The sequence below is a fragment of the Candoia aspera genome, chromosome 1 (assembly GCF_035149785.1).
Source record: "Candoia aspera isolate rCanAsp1 chromosome 1, rCanAsp1.hap2, whole genome shotgun sequence".
Taxonomy (NCBI): Eukaryota; Metazoa; Chordata; class Lepidosauria; order Squamata; family Boidae; genus Candoia; species Candoia aspera.
The window spans coordinates 263594231-263616622 of NC_086153.1; the positions used below are offsets into that span (position 1 = coordinate 263594231).

The following is a 22392-nucleotide window of genomic DNA, read 5'->3' on the forward strand; positions in this document are numbered from 1 at the left end:
TTAATGGGGATGGGTATAGAATTCTAAAAAGATGGAGGATTTTTTCCAAGCTATATTGGACACATCCCTCCCATAGAAGCCAAAGTATAAAACACTGTATTAATTAATTCTCTTTTAATATGTGAAGCGTATATAAATGTTTCTATGTTCTAGTTTTCTTCCAAACATTTCAGTTTAATAAAGGGGCAAGGAGTAGTGGTTTTATTGGAATACCACATATAAGCCTGCTTCAAATTCCAGGGCTAAATACTAGGCTCCCCCCAAATTATAGTCATTTCAGTTGTTTTCTGTTTCTACAATATTCAAAACCAGATACGCAAATGAAAAGGAAAGGAGATTCCTGGGTCAATATTTTCTTCTCTGTATGTTACATGAACCAAAAAAGAGCACAGAATTGTTTGTTTTCAACTGATACATTTCAATCACAGTTTTGATGTCATCTTGAAATCCCGTTTCTTTTGTTTTTCTGAAGAACCATAGTAATAGACAGTGAGAACTGCTGTTAGTCAATGTACATTGCCGCTGCTGGGTAAGAACATTTTGATGACAGGATGCTGACAAGAGATATTTGCTCATTCCTTCCAGGTCCATATGGACACATGAAAAGATGAGAAGGCATTTGCTTTCTGAGCACTGGAATATAAACCGTGTCATCCTTTGAAATATATGACATGGTCCATTTGAGTTATCCATTATTAATGTAAATGCAGACATTGGCTCCCAGCAGTTTCACTTACTGTGGGCCCTGCCTTCCTGCCTTCCTTCCCTAGCGATCAGATGACTTCATCTACAATCCAGAGCATGTGTGACCTGAAAACCATAGATAGACTTTGAAATCCTTACACTCCTTATCTTAAGCCATCCGGTCTAAACTTTTTGGCTCAGCTGAGTCAAAAGAAACCACAGCTAAGCAGAAGAACCACTGTTAGCCGTGCTTCCAGTAAACATCTTTATCCTGCCTTTTACCATCTTCTGCAGAATCCAAAGATATGCCCCATTCAAAGAAGGAATTTGTGAGAAATAAAAGCTATTTTGATATTTTATGCTTCGTTCCAATTATGTTAACACCCCAGAACCAGAAAAATCTCAGAAGTAAAGTTTAAGCTGCAATAATTACCTAACAAATAAGCAAGGAATGTTTTTAATGTAATTTGCTGCTCCAGACAAGGTGAAGGCAACATGTTGGGTTTTCTGCCTGTCTTTGAATGTTTTGACTTTACAGTCTTTACCCTTTTCTGTTAGATGTGGGCAGAAGAAGAAGCTTGTGATCAACAATGGTAAAGGAGGCATTGATGAGAAAAAGAAAGGTGGATTAAATGGAGAAGCCAGCAAATCTCAGGAAATGGTGCACTTGGTACACAAAGAGAAGCCAGAAGACCAAAAAGGTTCGCATGATGAATTCCTGGCAATTGATGAAACACAGAACCAACAAGATGTGGCCTTGAAGAGTGGCATGTAGGAGGGCTATACCAATCAAATTGAATCAGATTGGGGAAACAAAAGCATCATACAGAACTGGGACTATAACTCAGAAATGCAATGAGCTACTGATCTCTTTAAAGCATAATTAAGCATACATTTTCTTGTTTATTCTTTTATAACGGTCAGCTACAAAAATAACATGTCATTTTTGGTTTTGCCCAACATTGCATAATTTTGCCCAGTTTTAATTAGTGACCAGCATGTTATTGCTATTACTTGTTTCCCAATTGCAATCTGTTTGGTAAGGCAGAATGGCAACTTTGATTTATTGTGCCTGACCTACAGAATTTTCCCTTACTCTGTTTTTTGTGGAATTCCCAAAATCTGTAGCCATTGAGGCATTATGGTAAAAAGCATAACCAGAGAATTCACAGTGATAGGCTACCTTGAGATTTGACATGTAGATTTTGGAATTGAATTTCTATTGGTCACTTAGCCCTTAAGAAATTGTCAGATGTATTAAATCTCATTAATGTTTTAATATTTTGGAATTACATGCTGTAATAGTTGAATATGAAAAGAAGTATGTTTTTAAACATTCCACAGATGTCCACCATGTTAAAAATACACACACCAGAAAGGGTGGAAAGAACAAAAAAAATGATTTATAGCAAATAAATTTTTATTCTCTATAATCTAAATAATATGGTGATGTTATCTTTAAGTTTCAGTGTTCACCTTCCTTCTCAGCATGCATGTACTGTTGCATTATTGTTTGAAATGATGCATTTATTAGGGATCCCCATTCATTATCCCATGGGCTGTGAACTGGCCATAGAATACTTGTATGGGACCAAACCCTGTCCCAATAGGTCTGAGTTTTTTTCCCCTTGAAACACCTGCTTCCTATTTAGACCTGCATTAATAGTTCAGGTCTAATGAGAGAGAATTAGAAGATCCTTAAGAGTAATAAAACATGGCACCGTTTTTCCTGCACAGTTCCCATTCTAGCAGAGTACATTTATATGAAATCTTTTCTGTGCATTCATGACTTAAAATGGAAAAGCAAACTAAACATACCTGAAATAAATAATTTCAGAAGTTCTGTTCCCTTGAAGACATGCCACTGGCTGAAATCCAACTGTGATGTTCTACAGTATAAGCAGAACACGTGCCATTAGTAGAATGCATCTGCCTCCCAATTTTATTCCAAAAACATGAAGTAGACATTTGGAGAAGGTTTGGGTTTATGTGTGCATTTCTCTGTGTTTGCAGTCACGTGTTACGCTTTTTAGTAAGTAAAATAAAAAATAGACTAGGTTACCAGCTTTCATCATTCCAATGCCACAACAAACATTCCTTGCTAACAGTAAGGATATCATACTGATCAGTTTGGGCACATTTTGACCACCAATACTTCAAGTGCAAGCAAAGCCCAGTTTTATGCAAAGCATGGCTATGCTATTCTATGCAAGCTAGGATCTCTAAAGACTACTTTGCCATCAACATCTTGTTGCCGCCTCCAACCAATTAGGATCAGACCACAAAATAAATACATAAGGAAAAGCTAATAGTTGAGAGGAAGATGAGGACTGAGGAAGTCATGGCTGAGTGAAGTTGATGAAACTCAAAAAGAGGTGAGAAGTTTAAAGACTGCAGTGTATAAATGTGATGGGTGCAAGAGTGATTTGCAAGTATACAAGGTATGGAGTAATGTAATAGTACTGTATTGGTTTAAACTAGATTTAGTTAAATTTCCTTCTCTCTCATCTGCCTTTAACTAACTCCCTTTGCTTGCTACTTCTTTCCTCTTTTTCTGCATAAAGTTGTTTACCACCAGAGGATAGCATGATGGGTTTGTATTAACACAGGTGTGCAGTCATGCAAAGGAATTTGAAGGAAGTGGAGTTCCTGAATATATCCATCATCTTTCCCTGTATTAAATCATAAAGCCCAGAGGGGAGAGATTCTCTTTTGGATCTAGTTCTAGAAGCCATCAACTCACCTAACTGGATTCTAGGGCAGGACACTGATCCTAACACAATTTAACTCAGAATATTGTCAGCCACTCCCAGGACAATTTTCTCTGACTCCCAATTTCCAACTGGGCAGCGGTCATAATAGCATCTCCCTTGGCCCTGGTAAGATGTTATGTTAAAGGTATTAATTGCATAATCCATTTTTATCATAAATATCTATTTCATATTTTACACAATGTTTTCCTATACACCTTTGAATGAAGGGGGATAATGGGATGAAAGAATTTTTAAATACATACATACATACTGCCTTAAAGACTAACCATTTCATTTTGGAATCCATAAATTAGCTGATCAGGTATAGGAAAAAAATTGTTGGAACTTACTGGATTGTTTTTCAGTCTGAAAGAATGGCTCTAGTTGGAGTATAACCATTACCCCATATGTCCTTAAGTTAAGGAAACACTTATTGTCAGCCACCACACATTCCATTTGGGTTACAATGCCATATACTTTTTTGCTCAAAGATGTTGAATAAAACCTTGAACCCTATTTTCACTCACACTTTCCATGGCAAACTAAAATTTCCTTTTAATCAGGAATGCTACTTCTGATTCTTAGCAACATATTTTTTCGTGGGTTATTTGTATTTGAACCTGCTTTTCTTGTAGATGTTTCATTACCTGGCTAGATAACATCAGACGTCCATGGGGGAATGAATTTTGCTGGCTGTTTATATTTCAGTTTAAACATCAGAAAGGCATTTGAAAAAATTGACCATAACCACCTTCTTGATAAACTGGAACAAGATGGATTTGCAGTTGCTGAACAACTGTAGCCAATGCATGGTCCTTAATGGGTCTATGTCCACATGGAGAGAGAGATGCAAAGGAGTACATCAGGGTTCTGTCCATGGCCCAGTACTCTAGATGACTTCAGTGATGGAATAGAAGGGATGCTCATAAAATTTGCAGATGACACAAAGCTGGGAGGGATTTCTAACACCCCAGATGACAGGCTCAAGCTTCAGAAGGATCTTGATAGGTCTGAACATTGGGCCCTATCCAACAAAATGATGTTCAATTATGAAAAATGTAAGGTTCTGCATTTGGCAGGAGAAACCAGATGCACAGGTACAAGTCAGGTACCTGGTTTAGCAGTAGTACTTGCAAGAAGGATATGGGTGTCTTGCTAGATCACAGATTAAGCATGACCCAGCAATATGCTGCAGCTGCCAAAACAGCCAATGCAATTTTGAGGTACATCAACAGAGATATAGCATCAGGATCATTGGAAATGATACTACTCCTCTCCTGCACTGGTTAGACCACACATGGATTACTGTCCAGTTCTGTTTGCCACAATACAAAAAGGACACTAAAGAACTGTTTGTTCCTTTCCTTACCTTTGGTTGATTCCTTTTTAAAATGGTTATAAATGGATCTTAATGTGTCTGTTAATGGCTGATTTGTCAGACATTCTATGAATTTGCTTGCATTTTTAGATCTGCTTGGGCTAAAAGTATCTACAGTTTCCCAATTGAAATTGGGTTTGAGCTTGTCAGGGTGTTGTGAAATTTAGGAATTTTCATCATATCTTCTGACTGCCAATTGATGTTCCTGAATGCATTCTGCCACTCTTCTACCAGTTTGCTCTTTTCATTCTTTTTTTCTTGGAGACTTTTTGTTTCCAAAGTTTCCATTTATTTTTTTTCTAGTGGAGAAAAATCACTGCTGCTTTTGGTTGGTTTATCAGAACAATTAAAAGGCTAGCCTTCAAACACCGATTAAGACACAGTGGTATCAGCAGATGGTTCTGGATGTCCTTGAGAGAAAATAATTTTTCCCCCAAACATCCAAAATGCAACACTTCCAAAACAGAGCTAACAGGCTTTGTGGAACAGGCTTTGGCTCAAACCTGGCAAGATGGAATGGCTATGGGTTCTAAAAACCCCTGGATCTGGACAGTTTCCATCTTTAACTCTGTATAATGAGGGGAAGGGTTGGTGCACAATTTGAGGGTCCCCCTTGAGTCACGACTCCTGTTGAAGAGCAGGTAGCAGCCATGGCTAGGAGGACCTTTGTACAGTTCATCTTGTGCACCAACTATGCATGTTTCTGGACCAGGAGGCCTTGCTCATGGTGACTCACACCGTAGTCATCTCCCACTTAGATTACTATAATGTGCTCTACATGGGGTGCCACTGAAGAGTATTCAGAAGCTGTGGCTGGTTCAGAGTGCAACTGTGTGGGCAGCTTTTGATGTTCCTCATGTGCCCATATAACACCACTGTTTCATGAGCTGCAGTGGCTTCCAGTGGGCTTCTGGGTGTGATTCAAGATGCTGGTTACCACCTATAAAGCCTATAGGCCAAGTATTTATGAGACCACCCATATCCCATTGTTTTTGCTTGTCCTACCAGGTCCAGCAGGGAAGGCATATTCCGGGTCCCTTCCATTAAACAGTATCTTACTGGACCTTGGGGTTGTGCCTTCTCTGTGGCAGCACCCACCAGCATCCCTCCAGAGATCTGGATGGCCCCAACACCCTTACTTTTGTAAGGCATTAAAGACTCAGCTATTACCCCAGACATTTGGGTCAGATGGTTAGGTGAGCTCTGCTGGTTAATTTTGTCCTCTGACAAGTTATGATTGTTGTTTGTGACCTCGGATATTATAGTTTAACTTGTTAAATTGTTGTTTTTAATCTTGTGTGCTGCCTAGAGTCACTTTTGCAAAATGGGTGGCCATATACGTTGTTAAACAAATTGTGCTACACATTTTTCATCACCTCCTCCAAGTCATAGTTCTCGATCTCCCCAAAAGCTATGTAACTGTTGCTGAAAAGGAACAACTGTTTTAACTATTTAACAGATCTCATCTAGTTAATTCAAGATACAGTATAGATGCTAAAACTTCATTATAGCCATTTTATTGACAGAGACATAAAATGCATATAAGTGCTCCTGCCATTTTTCTCTTGGCCACCTTTTTTTTTATTTGAAAATAATTATTTGACATTTAATTACTTAGTTTACTAATTTACTTTTACAAAAGAGACCAAGACTGATTCCCATAAGGAATAGCTACCCAGTAGACCATGAACCATGTTCTTCAGCTGTAACTAATATTAATTTCCCATCTTTAGGTGCTATGGCCAGTGTTGGTCTAGAAAACAGAACAGGGGCACATTTTTACTTTCATGGGCAACTTTTCTGCATTAAATACACACATATGCCTCCTTTAATAAAAGGATTTGAAACATCTTGATGGCATAACTGAGTGGTCTCAAATTATTTTATCAGGTATAGAGAAGCTTCCCTATTTATACAATTGCTTGGATGAACAGAAATCTGGAGTAACTGCAAATCTAACACAAATGTAAAAGGAGCTCTCTTGGTTTGATGTGCCAATCCTTAGCAAATTAGCTGTGGCCTTGTGGGAAATAGAGATTACACATATATGGAATAAACATTTGTTACTGGACTGTAAATCTTCATACATCCTTCCATCACACATTCTCTCCAGAGCTTAGAAGTAATAGATACAGTCATATTGATTCTATCCATGAAAATTATGAATCCACATTTATTGATGATATGTACATAAAAAATCCAACATTTAGTGAAATATTGTCTTTGCTGATTATTTCCAGTATATAAAGAATGTCCAGTTTTGTTTTATATACAAGTTACAGAAATCAGTTCACACAGGAAAAGAAAGTAATTGCTAAAGGTATAGATAAAGAAGAACTATGATAAAATGCTTAGTAAACAAGACATTCCTACTGTAGTATACAATAAAGTAATCAACATTAATAGAAATATTTAGCGTCTCCATGTATTAGATTTTACACAAAATGGCATTGGTATTGTACAATACACCATTTCATTTTCCAGATGAATATTTTGATTACAGTCAAAGCCAAGATTATGTTTTCTTTTGAATGTAGGGTGACCAGCTAACAATGCAGTCTAAGAGGTCGTGTGCACAAGATCCATGATCTCAAGAGATCGTGAGCCCAATAATTCCCCTTAGCTGAATATATCTGCAGAGCTTGGGACTGAGTGGATCTCCCCTTTGTATGCCTAATCACATGGTATCCACGCACTCAAGGTCTTCAGAAGTGAAGTAATATGATAACTATATTTTGGCAATAACCAGATTCAGTTCACAACCGGGAAACCAACAGAACGAGGAATAGTTACAACCTAGTTCTAGAGCAGTGCTTCCCAACCTTGGCAACTTTAAGAAGTGTGGACTTCAACTCCCAGTATCTCCCAGCCAGTGTGGCCATTGCCAAGAATTCTAGGAATTGAAGTCCACACATCTCAAAGTTTCTGATGTTGGGAACACTGCTTTAGAGGATTTTAAGACAGGTGGCAACTAATTTGATTCAGGGTTATCATGACATAATACAAACATGTATTATATAGTTCTGTAAAGCATGAAGGGAATCTTGCATGCAACTGCACTGCAATAGAACTAGCTCTGTGCAGGGATTTATAATTAATATGAGATAAATCATGTATGTTTGTCCAGCTTGGCTCATACCAAATTTTCATAAATGAAATTTGGGAACCTTTTGCTCCTTTTCCCGAATCTCCTAGCTTTGTCTGGTTTTAGCTGAATATAATGACTCCTTTTTTTCAAATAACCATCTCTAAGAAAGCTTATTTTATACCATCTCAGTCATGCATCTTCACAGGATATATTAACACTGAACATGGGTGTGTGAAATTCCCAAGAAAGAAATATCGTATATGACACCAAACAGGTGAAAAATACACTTCAAAAAGAAATCTTTTTTCACACTGCCTTGAATTTGGATTTATTTCCATGGTCAGTGAAGAAGTGAAAAAATGAACACTGGAGGAATCTTGGAAGGGTTCCATCACCACAGTGTCCTGGTTGAGAAGCAAAAGCTGAGACTGCAGTTTCAGAAGTTAAACACAGCATTCAACACAAAAGGTAGTTTTTGAAATGGGACCAAAATGTTGACAGGTGCAACAATTTATTAATGTCTATCTTTATATTTCCAGTCTACCATGTATACAGCAGAAAATATATAACCAACTCACTATAATACTGTGCCTATATTTATTCATTAAAATAGTGGTGCTATCGCAAGCACAGCACAACGACGTCAGATAGTCACTCATATTCACTAAGTGCCAGGGATTTGCACACATACACTCACATCATGCTGCTGGTTTAGATATATAAAGACAAGTACTAACATATTTACAATGACCTGGCTGGAACACAAGAGTGTAACAATTATTCAAACACAATTATGTTGCTTATACCACCATATAACAATGGGCATCAGATTATGGATGTTTTGCTGTTAAATGTCTGGAAATGGAAATACCAACATAGCAGCCAAAGCCAGTCAACCTAACCCAACCTATTTTCAAACATATTACTATAAAGTTTCTATTCCAGTGGAGTTGAAGTTAAATTAAATTAAAATGAAATATCAACTATTAATACTGTATACACAATTTCACTGAAATTACACCAAGATAAGCTACATTATCTACACAAAGTGCGGGGAGGCACTGTTCTTCATGCGGAAAACAACGCATCAAAACTTTGTAAGAGCATCATGCTTTGATAGGTAATACTAGCGTTTTATCTTACGACTTGATTGTATTTAGTTCTAATTCCGAGAATATTTGAAAACTCTGATTTAAAATATAGGAGTATTACAAAATAAGATTACAATGATGTACTGCCTATACCTACTGAACAGCTTATTCACCCATTTGCAGGCATATATGACAGCTTGCACAAGTTAAAAATACCTGTCTCATAGACTCAATTGTTGGCATTTTGTGCAGTTATATGCCAAAAGGGGCAGAGTCTGCATCATATTCAAACTATACTTTGGGTTTTAAAAGTTTATTTGCTCACTCAGTGTGCTTGCATAATAACAAGGCAACAGCAATACAGGTATTTTGTAATTAATAAAGGAAGAAAAACAGATTTCAATCAATATTGCTTGCTTTTATTTTATAAATGTTTTAAAAATTAGGAGGTATTTCTATATGTGCTATTCTGTTGACACAATCCCATAAGAATGTAGTTTGGTCCTTTTATAGAAAGGCAAAGATGTGAGATCAAATGCTGCAGTTTGAACTTACATAGCTTTCATTTTTGTCCTTGTATGTCTCAACCAAATGCAATAAACTAGAACTGATTGAACCTACGGAGTTCATTAACAAATAAGTTCTGGTGTCAGTAATCTTTATGGTTCAATAGTTAGGCAAATACTATCTCTTAATACTGTTTGAGAAGACAACATTTCTCTCTGTCAGCATGGGATGTGATGTGCGTCACATTATTGAAGAAATGTAACCATTAAAGATCGACCTGGGATTTTGGTACATAAACAAAAGCAGACACTTCATTCTGTCTGCACCATCATTTCCATGGAAGGCCTACCGAGCTCATGAGATGCTATTTGATGCAAATCTTGGACTCCAAGTTGAGCCTCACTGACTTTGGGCACAGATAGGTCAGTTTTCTTCAAAAGCTGCAATCCTAAAGTCTATGGATTTTTTTAAAATTAATTCCATTGAAAATAATGGACAAGTAAGTACATTAAAAACAAAATATATTCTGAATCAGAATATTTATCTGTAGGGTAGAGACATTCTGGAATTATCCCGGTAAAAAAACAAGCTAAGCATAAAAAAATAATGGCTCAATCTCAATCTTATTCTATATTAATACTGTAATAGTGTTCCATAATGAACTGTAGCATAGACACTTTTCATTCCCATTTGTGCTTTCCTTAGAGTTTATAAAATTTAAAGAGTTATGTTAATTTAACATAACATAACAGTGGCTGGTTTCATATGTCACACAAGTCATAGTTTATTTTAACCATGGTTTGTTGAATAAACTGTAGTGGCCTGGTTTATATATAACGCTCAGCTATAAATCATGGTTTATAAGCCACAAGAGCTGAGTTCATATGCTGTGCTAGGTCAAAACCAACCCACTGATACAATGGCTTAATGTGTTGCATGAACCCAGTCACAAATTTCATTTATCAGAATTTCTTATAAAAGAATTTTCCTTAAAAGGATTATAGTATTTTTTTCTTGCTTGCTTATATGGTTGTATAATAAAATAACTGTCTGCAAATGGCATACGAAAATAACATCTGTAAATGTCTGTAAATTACAGAAGCCAGAAATAAGTTAATTCATTCTACAGTGTATATCATGGCTGCTGACGAATAAATGGCTAAATTTATATATATAGCCATTTATTAGATAAATATATTAGATTAAGATATATTCTTAAGTAGAAATACATCTCATGCATTCCATAAATTACCATTCACATTAGGAAGGAAGATTTTGTTACAGTAGTCAACGGAAAATTGAAAAAGCAGCTTTGAAATAAAGGTAATGGAATGTTGAAATTTATAGCACTGATTAAAAAACCCTATAGCTCTGCAAACAAGCTGTCAAAGTTATAGCAAACTAAAATACAATTTTCATAGGAAGTGTTCTAAGTTATGTACAATACATTGTTTTCTAATGTGAAATACTGGTAGTGGAGAATATATTGTTCTCAAACATGATTTATAGGCCTTACTTGAGGCTATCAGTGCTATAAGTTGAATCTAATTCCAAGTAACTTTCTTTTTTCAGCAATAGCTTGGCTTTGAATAATCAATCATCTCCCTCTGCTTAAAAGAATGGGAGTTTCCACATACCTAAAGACTTTAGTTGTGCATCTTCTGCTTTTTGATTATTTATAATAAAATACTACTCTAGCAGCATGTGAAGTGCAATATTATACATGTGGATAAAGTTGGGAAAAAATTGAGTTCAGTAATAAAGACTCCCATCATTGGGGGAGGGGGGGAGAGAATAAGAGATGGAACAGCCATGTTTTCCAGATGTTGATGCGGCATTTATATGCATCATGGTTAATGGTGGTGGTGGCATGGGACATTTTTCTTCAATTTTCTTTATTCCTTCCTACTGAGGACATTTCTATTTAGGGACATGTTCAGAGAATGAGGGAGGTCTGGATTCTGTAAATGCACAGCATCTGCACAAGTTCCGATGTATAAGTTCAGACTTCTAATGTCACTAGATTCTCATCAGCTATGGCCTTTTCTGCACCTTCTTGGGGAAGACTTATGGTATGAGATTTCCCTCCCTGTTAGAGATCTAACAAACATTAGGGTCTCCAGCATATTCTCCCAAGACTACAGGTGAATTTCTTCAGTATTGCTCTAAAAATCAGACCTGAAATACATGTATGGTTTCCTTTAGTTAAAACATGGTAGGATGATCCCATGGTAGGATGATCTCATCATTCAAGTAAGAGTACCATGACACTCTAAGCATGAAAAGTAAGCTTGCTATAGATCAAGAATGGTTTCCTGCAGGTATTACTACAAGTAAAGGAATAGAATCATATGTGAACAGATAACCACTGATTAGCATTAGGCTCAGTGGGGTGGCAGATGTGTAAAGATGCAACCCTAGTAGTAAGGTACATATTCTTACTAGTTTGAATTCTGGTTTTTCAAAGCTGCACTGTCCATCTTCTCTGACTTCACAGAATCAGCATCTCTAGCAGCAGATAAAATTTTCAAAAGTAAAGAGGATTAATAGAAAAGAGAATTCCTGACAAGCCACATTACATTGGGATGTGAAAGACCCAGGGGCGGGGTGGGAGATGTGTTTTGTATTTGATAAAGATTTTATATTAATGTTTGTAACCATTTTAAACAATGTAGAAAGAAATATAAGATGGGTGGAAAGTAAGCATAAAAATATTCCTTGTTGTATTAAATGTTAAAAGATACATTTTAAAAAGCTGAAGAGTGTCTAGAGAATTGATTTAAGTATCTACAAGTGTGAGAGAAGACATTCCAGCTTGCTAAAAAGAGAACATCTTGCTGATAGAAACAGAACAAATGTTTTCCCACACATAACAAATGTTACAGGGTTTTTTTTGTTAGCACTGATGTTAAGTTACTTAAGGTGACCTATGAAAATACGGTTAAACCTGACTTTAAATGGTGGGGAGCAGCACCACAGAGGGAAAAAAAAAATCATAAAAAGTCCATGAATCATACCATACCAGAAATGGTATCATGGGACAGTTCTGTCTTCAAGGTGGTCAGAATTTCTCAGGCTTGCAGTGCCACATCAGGTAAATGGCATTTTGCTTGTTCAGGTCCCCCTTTTTTCTAATCAAGAAATTACAGCAAATTAAGAGCAAGGCTGGGTTTGTAATGCAGATTAACGAAGTGGTCATGAGTGAAGGAACTTCAAAGTGCTGGTGCAAAATAGTCAAGGAGGAGAAATTAATTGAAAACTGATCTCACCAAATTCAGAATTGCAGAATTCAATCCCCCTCCCCCTCCCGCAAAATCAAGGAATTGAAATGAAGTGCTAAGAATACAATTTGGGTAAGCATTAGAACAAGCAAACCTTTCACTGGAGGTCACTGTTAGAACTTGTGCTAACACTTCACCATCTTCAGTATAGTTTCCCACAAATGAAATTCCTAATTGTTTTCTTTTACTGAGTCTCTAGGTAACTATCCCATGTCTTGGTTGCACAGGCAGGAAATAAATTATTGTGCATCAGGGATTAAATGGCAGAAATGCTTAAGTGTGTGTTTTAATCATTAATTATTAATAGTTAAGAATGACTGTTACCAACAATAGAGGTATTAAATATGGAAGGAAACCTTGGCTAATAAGAAAAAGTACAGGGTGCAATTGTTACTGTATTTTGCATTTGCAAATGAAAAACATGTTCACACAAATGAGCAATGCATATAAGCTAGCAGTGAAGTCTCTTTCTACATTTTTCTTTTTGGAAATTCAGAAACTAGTTATCCTGGATAAAGAATGTGGGATAAGAGTTAAGGATCAGTTTTCTACTGTGAAATGGAAAGACATTTGGATGGTCATATTTATAGGTTACCATGGCAGAATATATAGCATTAGAATTTATTCAGGAGTCAAAAGCCATGCCTTCAGCATGATTGTTCACCTCTCCCTGTTATGCTGTAGGCAGGGGCATGCACTAAAAAAGAGGTAGGGCTTTAATCACAAGGCCATACTGACTTTTTTGACCCCTCCCCGTGGATGTCCCCGATAATAGGTAAACTGTTGCTTTATTTTTAAGAGCCTGAAATTCCCTGAGTTATGAAACATCCAAATATACTTGCTCAAGTCCTACACAGGGCTTATTTTTTTCCTGTATAAGTATCAGAAATAAATCTCTATTTGCAAAATTAGAATTTCGTCTTATTTTAGTTTGAGAGCTTCCTTCTCAGTGTGGTTTGAAACAAACCATGGCTTACTTTCGATTAGCATTTCTGAAATTGTCCCCATAGAAAGGAACCTGTAGTTCCACTGGTGGTCAGCACTTTGCTTCTTCAAAGTGAAGAGGAAATATAACATGATGCTGAGCACAAGTGTATCAGTATTTTAGTGACTGTAAAATAATCCTAAAAGGTGCTTCAGTGTGGGTGGCCTATTAAAATCATTGCATCAACATGTGATAACCATGAATACATTTCTTCTCCATAAGGATATATTGCTCATCTGTGTAAAATTTCTTTTTTTTCATTCAATACATGCAGAGAGGATGTGCCAGACCTGTCTGAAAATGAGATGTTAGAGGTGTGCTGTTTCTTTCTGAGTTAAATTATACTGCCTCCAGAGGTCACCAAAAGTAAGAGAAAGAGAAATATTAATGTGGATGTGAGAGCCACACCCAAATCTCCGATTCCCCACCAGGGGCAATCATCTAATACACTGAAATAAAAGGAAGAAATACAATAGAAGAGAACATCTGTATCTCAGGGTTGAACTGCAGAGTCCGCAGTGCTCTCTGAGCTTGATTGTTTGCTTGCAAACATTTTATTACCCAACTAGGTAACATCATCAGTGCCAGGGAGTGTGGGGTTTGCTCCCTATTTATATACATGAGCTTGCCAAGCCAGTGTTGGAGGGGGTTGTTTTTCTCCTTGGTAGTTCCTTGATTAGGGTATGGTTTTCTGCTTGTTTGTCTGGTGTTAATCCCTGCTTATCTGGGTGTTCGCTGCTGGAGAAGATGTGTTCTGGTCTTTTTGTTTCCTTCTTAGCTTTTTATTGTCTCTTTTGAATGGTGTGTAAAGGTGGTTTATCTCTATGTGTCTACTGATGGCTGATGTGTCTGAATGCCAAGATGCCAGGAATTCCCTAGCGTTTTTGGATTTAGCTTGGTCTAGGATGCTCCCAGTTTCCCAGCTGAAACTGTGGTTGAGTCTGTCCATGTGTTGTGAGATTAAGGAGTTTTCATTGTGTCTTCTGACTGCTAGTTGGTGTTCGTGGATGCGCTCTGCTAGTCTCCTCCCTATCTGTCCTACATAGTGGCTGCTACAGTCCTTGCACTGTATGTTGTAGATGACTCCTGTTTTTTCTTCTTGGGCTACTGGGTCTTTTGGGTTACTCAGGATGTTTTGGAGGGCTTTGGCTGGTTTGTGTGCTACGGTGATGCCATGCGGTTGTAACAGTCTGTTGGTTGTTTCTGATGTATGGCAGTGTTACCCTTTTCACGGCTTGTGTTGGTTGTGCTTCTGTAGAGAATGACAGTATCCTGAAAAGACTATCAGATATTAAATTGGTATCACTTCGCAGGATTTGTTGTTCTACAACACTAGGGCAAAGGAATGATCACACTTGGGTAGCACAGCAAATAAAACCTAAAGATTTAGAGAAGTGAATTTATATTTGCCCAAACTCATTTGTTCAAAACACTTAATAGTATAATTAAGATCCAACATAAGATACTGTGTGGAAAGATATCTAGTACTTACAGGAAAATGTCTTAGCCCTGATGTTGTACAACAGCACTCCTGCTAAATATAATTATTTCTTCTTAGGAAAAGGAATGACAAAAGAGGATTTACTAGCAGATGATATCATCCCTAAAATGAAGCACTCACATTCCCTCTCAAATCTCAACAAAGAGGCAGTAAGATATGATTTGCTGAAAACAGAGCAGTGTACTGCTGAGCTACTGTTATTGGATTAGCTTTAGTATGGTTAACTACTGCGCAAGGGTTTCTGTGGTTTCTTAGTGTTGCTGGATCCAGACAAATACATATGTCTACTTTCTGCTTTTGTATTATTAGGATTGTGCTAATTGTTCGATATCTTCCCAGGTAAGAATGCATACTTCCCAGAATGGATTGTTAGCTCTGCAAGCAACATGTCATTTGTTTAACTCCACTATCACAAATTTGCCTATTGGAAAGACATTCCATTGGGATTATAGGGGAATGAACCCATGACCGTAATTCACTCAATTCAGTTGCTCATGAACTGTATTCTGTCTTCAGATCAAAAGAAGACTGATTGCTTATAGAACTGGAATGTAGAGATGAGGATTTTATGGTTAAAAATATTTTTTTTTGCATTTCACTGGGGCTCTGGAATTCAGGTAGATCACTTATTTTAAGACAGCTTGGAGAAAAGGGAGCTGAAGAAAGCCATATGCAAAGTAAAGCACGTGAAAAGCATTTAAGAAATAATATCTTACATAAAGTGTTCACTGTGTTCAGTATGCGCCAAGAAACAGGTCCACATATTCAGCAGAGGGGCACCAATGCAGATTCTGCATGGCGTACACTATACTTAATGCTAAATACTTAGTCCCTGAAGCAAATCAGCTATATTGTGCCTTTTAACAATTTTCCTCTTTAAACATCTACATTCTCTATGTTTTGAGCAGGAGGAGGAAACCCAACCAAATCTCTTTCTAACATCCAAACAAATGATAAAATAGGATAAATTATTTGGCCAAGAAACTAAAAGAACAAAGACTTCATGAGACCATTTCTAAGTTTCAATTAACAGCATTAAGTAAGCACATTTCTATGCTAAATGAAAACGGTGAAAAATCTTCGATCTTGAGATCTGTTTTACCAAAAGACAACTTCAGGGACTTATTCAAGATGGACCTGGATGGTTTCCACCTTATTTCCCATGTTTCCAAAGTTCTTCTTCGACAGCACTGAAGTCTGCAGATTTGCCATTGGTTGCCAAGGTTACCTGCAAGTAATTACCATCAACACCTAGCTTAAAATCAAGGCACTTTTGCAGGAAACATAATGAATTATACAAATCTTAATATTTACAGAACTGAGAATATTCATACTTTTTTTTGTAGTGAATCAGTTCTGCCATTTCAATTTTTTAAAAAGATCTAATGAAAATACTCAAAATTACAGCACAAAACACAATGCAGAGAAAAATCAATAGCAGATTGGTAGGCTTTTTCATACCCAGACTACAAAAAAGCAAAACAGTAAATAGCAGAATTAATTTGCCACAAGAAAGTGACATCTTTCATTACTGGTGCATGTTAAAGGTACAGTTACAACCAAGTCAAACAAGTATTAACACAAGTGCCTTTTATATACCAACTACAAGATACAGGTATCTCTGTTAAAATTTTACACTTTAACTTGATAAAAATGGTGAGAAGCCCAGAATGATCAAAACATTCTAGGAGAAACACTGATTAGAAAGCAATATCCAGGTAGTCAACTGAAAAAACTTCCCAGCTATGCATAACATTTTAACAGCTGTAACATCATAAACACAGCTGGAAAACCCAAGGGTTAATACACTTATTGGACTGATTGCAACTGAACTGGACCTTTACATAGTAATTGAGCCTTTCATCTACTTCCAGCTCCTACCTTACCTTCCATGTTCTTGTCCTCAGCTTCAAACAAAAACTTAAAAGACAGGATTATTATTCCACATGATGGACAAACTGGATGTATGGAAGCATTTGGACATGAAAACATGAGGAATGCATTCATGTTTGAAACAATTACAGCCTTTTTTCTGATTACAAAGAGGGAAATACATGCATTAAAAAGTAGAAAATTCATCACAAGTTGAAATTGTAGGTTAGGTCAGAAAGAAATATAAAATGTGGTAATAAAAATACAAGGAAAAAACTGTCATGCAACTTATGAGTCAATATTGCTTGCCAATAATCGTATATTAGTCATGCAACACTACTAAGCTACAAAGCCATTTAAATATTAAAATATCAAAAGAATAAGTAATTGCATTAATAATTGGGTCAAGCACCAATAACAAAAATTGCTGACCAAATAATAAACTTGGATCCTGTTGTGGATTTTTATACTCACACATACATGTTAGTGCTATTTCCTATCTTTTATTGGGGATGATCCAGTTAAACATTTAATTGCATTTGTATCCCATTCATTTCAACACAAACATTTTAAATATGTGTTCCACTCTGAATGGCTGAAACTTAGAAGTGATTAAATTTTGTATAGTATTATTTTGGAATTTTCTCATACTTTATAACCATATCTAATAATATTATATGGAAGAAATAGCTGAATGCCTACACCTGAAAAAAATCTGCTTAAACTGAGAACCTAATTGTAGTGCTGTGGGAATTGTTCTGTCTTGGAAACTGACAGAATATGGATTCTTGGGATATGGATAAAATCTTCTGATCACAACGTTTTTAGATTGAGGCATAATTGTATAGTGTTTAAACTATGAAGTTTTAGAAACCTAATATGATACAAAGCCTTCAGTGGGCATTCTCTCCTGCTCTCCTTTGGAAGTTAAAACTATCACTAATGCATAAAAAGCATAATGACCAGCTAATTAAAACCATGGCCAATTGCGGGGTTGGGTAGGGGAAATGACAAAACCTGCATTGGGTCATCACAACTCAAACTCTGCAACTTATATACAGTATTTCTCTCTGACTTTAGGATACAAGTATGAAAGCACACAGTTTGTGTTGTGATGTCACAATGCAGGTTTTGTCATTTTCATTTCAGTTTGTAGTGGACATCTATAGCTGATACACGTTAATATCCAAATCAGCTACTATCAGCATAAATATAAAGATGAAGTTACAGGTATGCTAAAGAAAACACTGAATTCAATTCTCCAGTCAAACTTCGAGTTGCTAGTAGTGATAACTGTGCCTTATTGTGCTTTGAACAAGCTAAGCAAATCACTCATCTGTGCATCGATTTTTTTTCTTTCTTCCCACCATGACTGGAAGCATTCACTTCCATTTTTGATTAATCACAATTTACTGCTTTATCTAAACCCTCAATAGTAACTATCTTAATTAAATTTTGTTCAAGAAATCATTTTGGATTAAGTTAGCTTGTTGTAAACAAAACTTAGTTCATATTCTCCAATATTTTGTCAGATTCAGTTGCCACCTCAAATTGTGATTAATCAAATAAGATGTAGGAATTATTCTTAGACTCCAAGAATCTTTGTGATGATATGGTTTCCTGAAACTCAGTTCAATCTTGGTCAGGACAATTCTTGTTATAACTTCCTCTTAAACCACATTACTGACAGGATTAGACACAAACCACAAAATTGGCACAGTAATGATGACCAAAAATAACATTGAAAGCAAGAACAAACATGCTGGATTGGTGAATTTCCATATATTGAGAAGTCCAACACATGTGCCTATATGATGTATTATGGAAAGCATTAATCTTAAAAAAAAAACTAGCTTTACATTTTGCTTGAGGCTCATTGTTTCTGAATGGTTAACTTTTTTTCACATTAATAATCATACAACCTCTTAAATATTTTTTCTTAGTTCATTCAATTGTCTGTTGCATTGTATTGTATGGTATGGTATTTTTACATTTATTTTGTAATGTTTTATGGCTGTGTATTGTTAAGCACCCAGACTCACTAGGCTGAGATGGGTGGCCTTATAAATTCTATAACTAACTAACTAGCTAGCTAACTAACTAACTAAATTTTGAAGAGGAGAAACAAATATCTTTTGGAAGCAATTATACTGTAATTTGCAACAAATTCATCATTTCATATCAGTTAAATCAAAGTGCTTAAAAAACCCAAATCAAATGAATATTGAAATGAAAAATGAATATTCTTTCAGCCCAGTGCTGCTTTCTATAACACATTGTGGAACATGTTCTTGGCTGTAAACATTACATGCATTTTTCAGTTTAAACAAAATTGCAATAAACCAAATAAAATTAAAAGCAAATCTACATCTGTTCAACATTTTTAATGGGTGGCATTTGTTGTTGTCCCCTTATAAGTGACATTTTTTTAAAAAGATAATTTAACTGTTAATTTAAAAAAAAAAAGGAATTTGTACTATGTCTGGCTAAATGCAAGTCTCAATATCCATAAATGTGAAAGGTACCTTGCATTCATCTATTATGACAGAGTTGTGAGCTGTGTAAACACACTGGTTTGAGTTGTTTTCCCTGTGATTTTTCAGATCGTCATAAATTGACTGAGTCTTGGTCATTTCAATATCTTCATGTATCTTGTGATGGGCATCAAGGTTTTCCAATTCTGCTTTGGACAGATGATAAACAATGCCAGCTCCAAATGAGTCTCCTACAACATTGACAGATGTTCTCATTCGATCTCTACAGAGAAAACAATACCGAAAGACAGAAGATTTGAAGCACAGAAGAATCAATTTACAGGAGCCTTCAGCAATCCAGCACCCTCCAAGTGTGACAGTATTCAGATCCAGTCTTGACCAATGATCAAACTCTAGGTGTGTTGCAATCCAACGCATCTTGAGGATATTAGGCTGATTTACAGTGTGAAAATAATAATAATAATAATAATAATAATAATAATAATAATAATAATAATATAATGTTTGCATGACAAGAGAAAATGAGCAATATAAAGTAGAATCCTATGTTTTCTCAAAAAGCATTCCAGGACTTGCAAGACTGATTGATTAAGTCTTAATTACAAAACTTCAGTTTGATTTCTTTCATTTTCAATTTCTCCCCTTTTGGAAAAGAATACATTTTTGCCTCTCTTGAACTTGGTGAATGTTAATGTTGAAACCTCTGAGTAGGAAGGCAATGTATAACAAGGTCTTCTTTGATAGCAGCTAATGACTGGGCAACTGATAAGATTTCTATAAAATGTTAGCTTGTGCTGTAATGTTTGTTTCAACATCAGTCACCATGAGACACATTATTTCTTTATGTCTCGATGGGAGGAGATGGGCAGGGATAAATTTAATAAATTAAATTAAATTAAACAAACAAACAAACAAATAAATGTCCATTACTTCCCTAGAAAGCCTGGTAATTTTTTTTTTTTGGTCTGCATTTGTGAAAAATCTTATCCATGCATTGAACACTGTACAGCATCGACCCACTAGATTCCAACTAGGAGTCAGCACATTAGGTGCACAGAAGTATCTGAACACATAAGTATATTTTGTCTAGTGACAACAACAGAATTTCCTGGGCTCTACTGAGCACATTTGTGATTACATTTCTGTTGTTTGAGAAGGAAATGATTCAAGAAGGAGATTTCTGCTTCAGACACACGTTTTTTTCCAGAACTGAACATTAATCATCAGGCCATTTTTAAAGAGTAGATTAGGTGGAAATACTTTCTTCAGAAAAAGAAAGTGAAAAGCTATCATAATTAAATATACCTTTTTTAAAAAAAGACTAACCAAATAACCTTTCTGGTGTTTTTGATTTTTGTTTCCTAATCTGAAGATTTCCAAAATTCACTCTTTCTTTATAAACCACCTGTTGGCTATTCAATCAGTTTACATTGGCTGACTTTCATTGTGATTTATGATTTGAATACTAAAATTAAAATGCCATTTTACTAGGTGATCTTGGATTAAACACTTATATTTTATGTGGTGCTAAATGGAAAGAAAGCCAGATGTCCATACTAAATTTGAGGGATAATTCATTTTCTCAGGCATTTTGGAAGCAAAAACTGAACTATCTATAGAAGACTATTTCTGTTTTCCTGTTATTCTCAGAATATAAAATCCCTGTGCTGGGGGTTTTCCTATGTTTGCTAAATCTGTCAGTTTCCCCTTTGTAAACCTGTTCTCGGCCACCACTAAAACAATGGATTAGAAAAAACCAAACTAGAATAAAACTTCAGTCAGGGCTTTGTTTTGGTTTGGTTTTGAAAGTGAGGAAATTAGTAGTCTCATTTGGAGCCACTCAGGTTTATTAGCACAAACATGGCTTTTTCATGTGAGATTCACTGAAGTATGAAATGGTTCCTCCCGTAAAAAACAATATGCAGTCTCTGAATGCAAAGTCAATCTAAAAAGGTGTATGAATCATCTTGAAGTTTCTCTCAATAATATTGAAGACAACATGCACAGAATTGTTCTCCTGTCACAGGAGCCTTTAAGCCCTCTCCTTTGCTCTACCTGACCTTTTCTATAAAGCTCCATCACAGAATTGCTTCAGGGGACACTTATTTTTAACAGCAGCATTACCCAACTTTTGACTGAGAAAGATCAGGCATCACAATGGTAAACTCTGCTTGCCTCCATTGGTGAATTACGGCTATGGAGTCTCTCCATGTAGGAAAGACAGGACTTTTTTGACAAGTGACATTGCTTCAAATGACATTTCCTTGAAGAAGAAAACAACAACCCACATCAGTTTAATATCCTCTTACTGCCTGTCAGGCATTGCTCACTTTTGCTTCAATATAAACATGCCCTTAAAATGTAAATACAGTACCTGTGGTTTAATGATACAGCTATCTACACTAAGTGCAATTTTTCCTTTGACTGCTTTCTATTAACTATTGAATTGCCCATGCTGTTTCCTATCCACAACAATATTTTCTTATCTTTTGACTTAGAAGATAGGGATGAGACAGAAATTTGATATAAACTGCAGCATCTCTCTTCTACAGTATTACAGGTAGTCCTTGTTTAGCCGCCACAATTGGGACTAGGAACTTGGTTGTTAAACAAAGCAGTCACTAAATGAAAATCATGTGACTGCGACTCCGCATATGATTTTACTTCAGCCTTTCTTTGCTTTACAGTGTCAGAAGGATACGATTCCAAACAGCTGGGTGAGCCCAAAAGGCAGGGAAGGTTTCTGGAACTCTACTC

At 36.1% G+C, this 22392-nt stretch overlaps 2 protein-coding genes and 1 long non-coding RNA gene across 3 annotated transcripts in view; 2 read left to right on the forward strand and 1 right to left on the reverse strand.

The window, feature by feature from the left end:
* Window positions 1–2126, forward strand: part of CD44 (CD44 molecule (IN blood group)) — an 83757-nt gene extending 81631 nt beyond the window's left edge. Inside the window, exon 21 of the mRNA XM_063289612.1 lies at window positions 1243–2126. Within this exon, the coding sequence (XP_063145682.1) occupies window positions 1243–1459 (217 nt within the window). The 3' untranslated portion in view covers window positions 1460–2126. The remainder of the gene's footprint in view (window positions 1–1242) is intronic.
* An 871-nt stretch (window positions 2127–2997) lies between these two features.
* LOC134487687 (uncharacterized) lies at window positions 2998–7030 on the forward strand. Its single transcript, XR_010066878.1, has 2 exons — window positions 2998–3059; window positions 6549–7030. It is a non-coding gene; the product is annotated as an uncharacterized LOC134487687 (long non-coding RNA).
* An 8879-nt stretch (window positions 7031–15909) lies between these two features.
* Window positions 15910–22392, reverse strand: part of SLC1A2 (solute carrier family 1 member 2) — a 40390-nt gene continuing 33907 nt past the window's right edge. The window contains exons 9-10 of the mRNA XM_063293239.1: window positions 19666–19897; window positions 15910–16496 (exon numbers count right to left, since the gene is read on the reverse strand). Of these exons, the coding sequence (XP_063149309.1) occupies window positions 16422–16496; window positions 19666–19897 (307 nt within the window). The 3' untranslated portion in view covers window positions 15910–16421. The remainder of the gene's footprint in view (window positions 16497–19665; window positions 19898–22392) is intronic.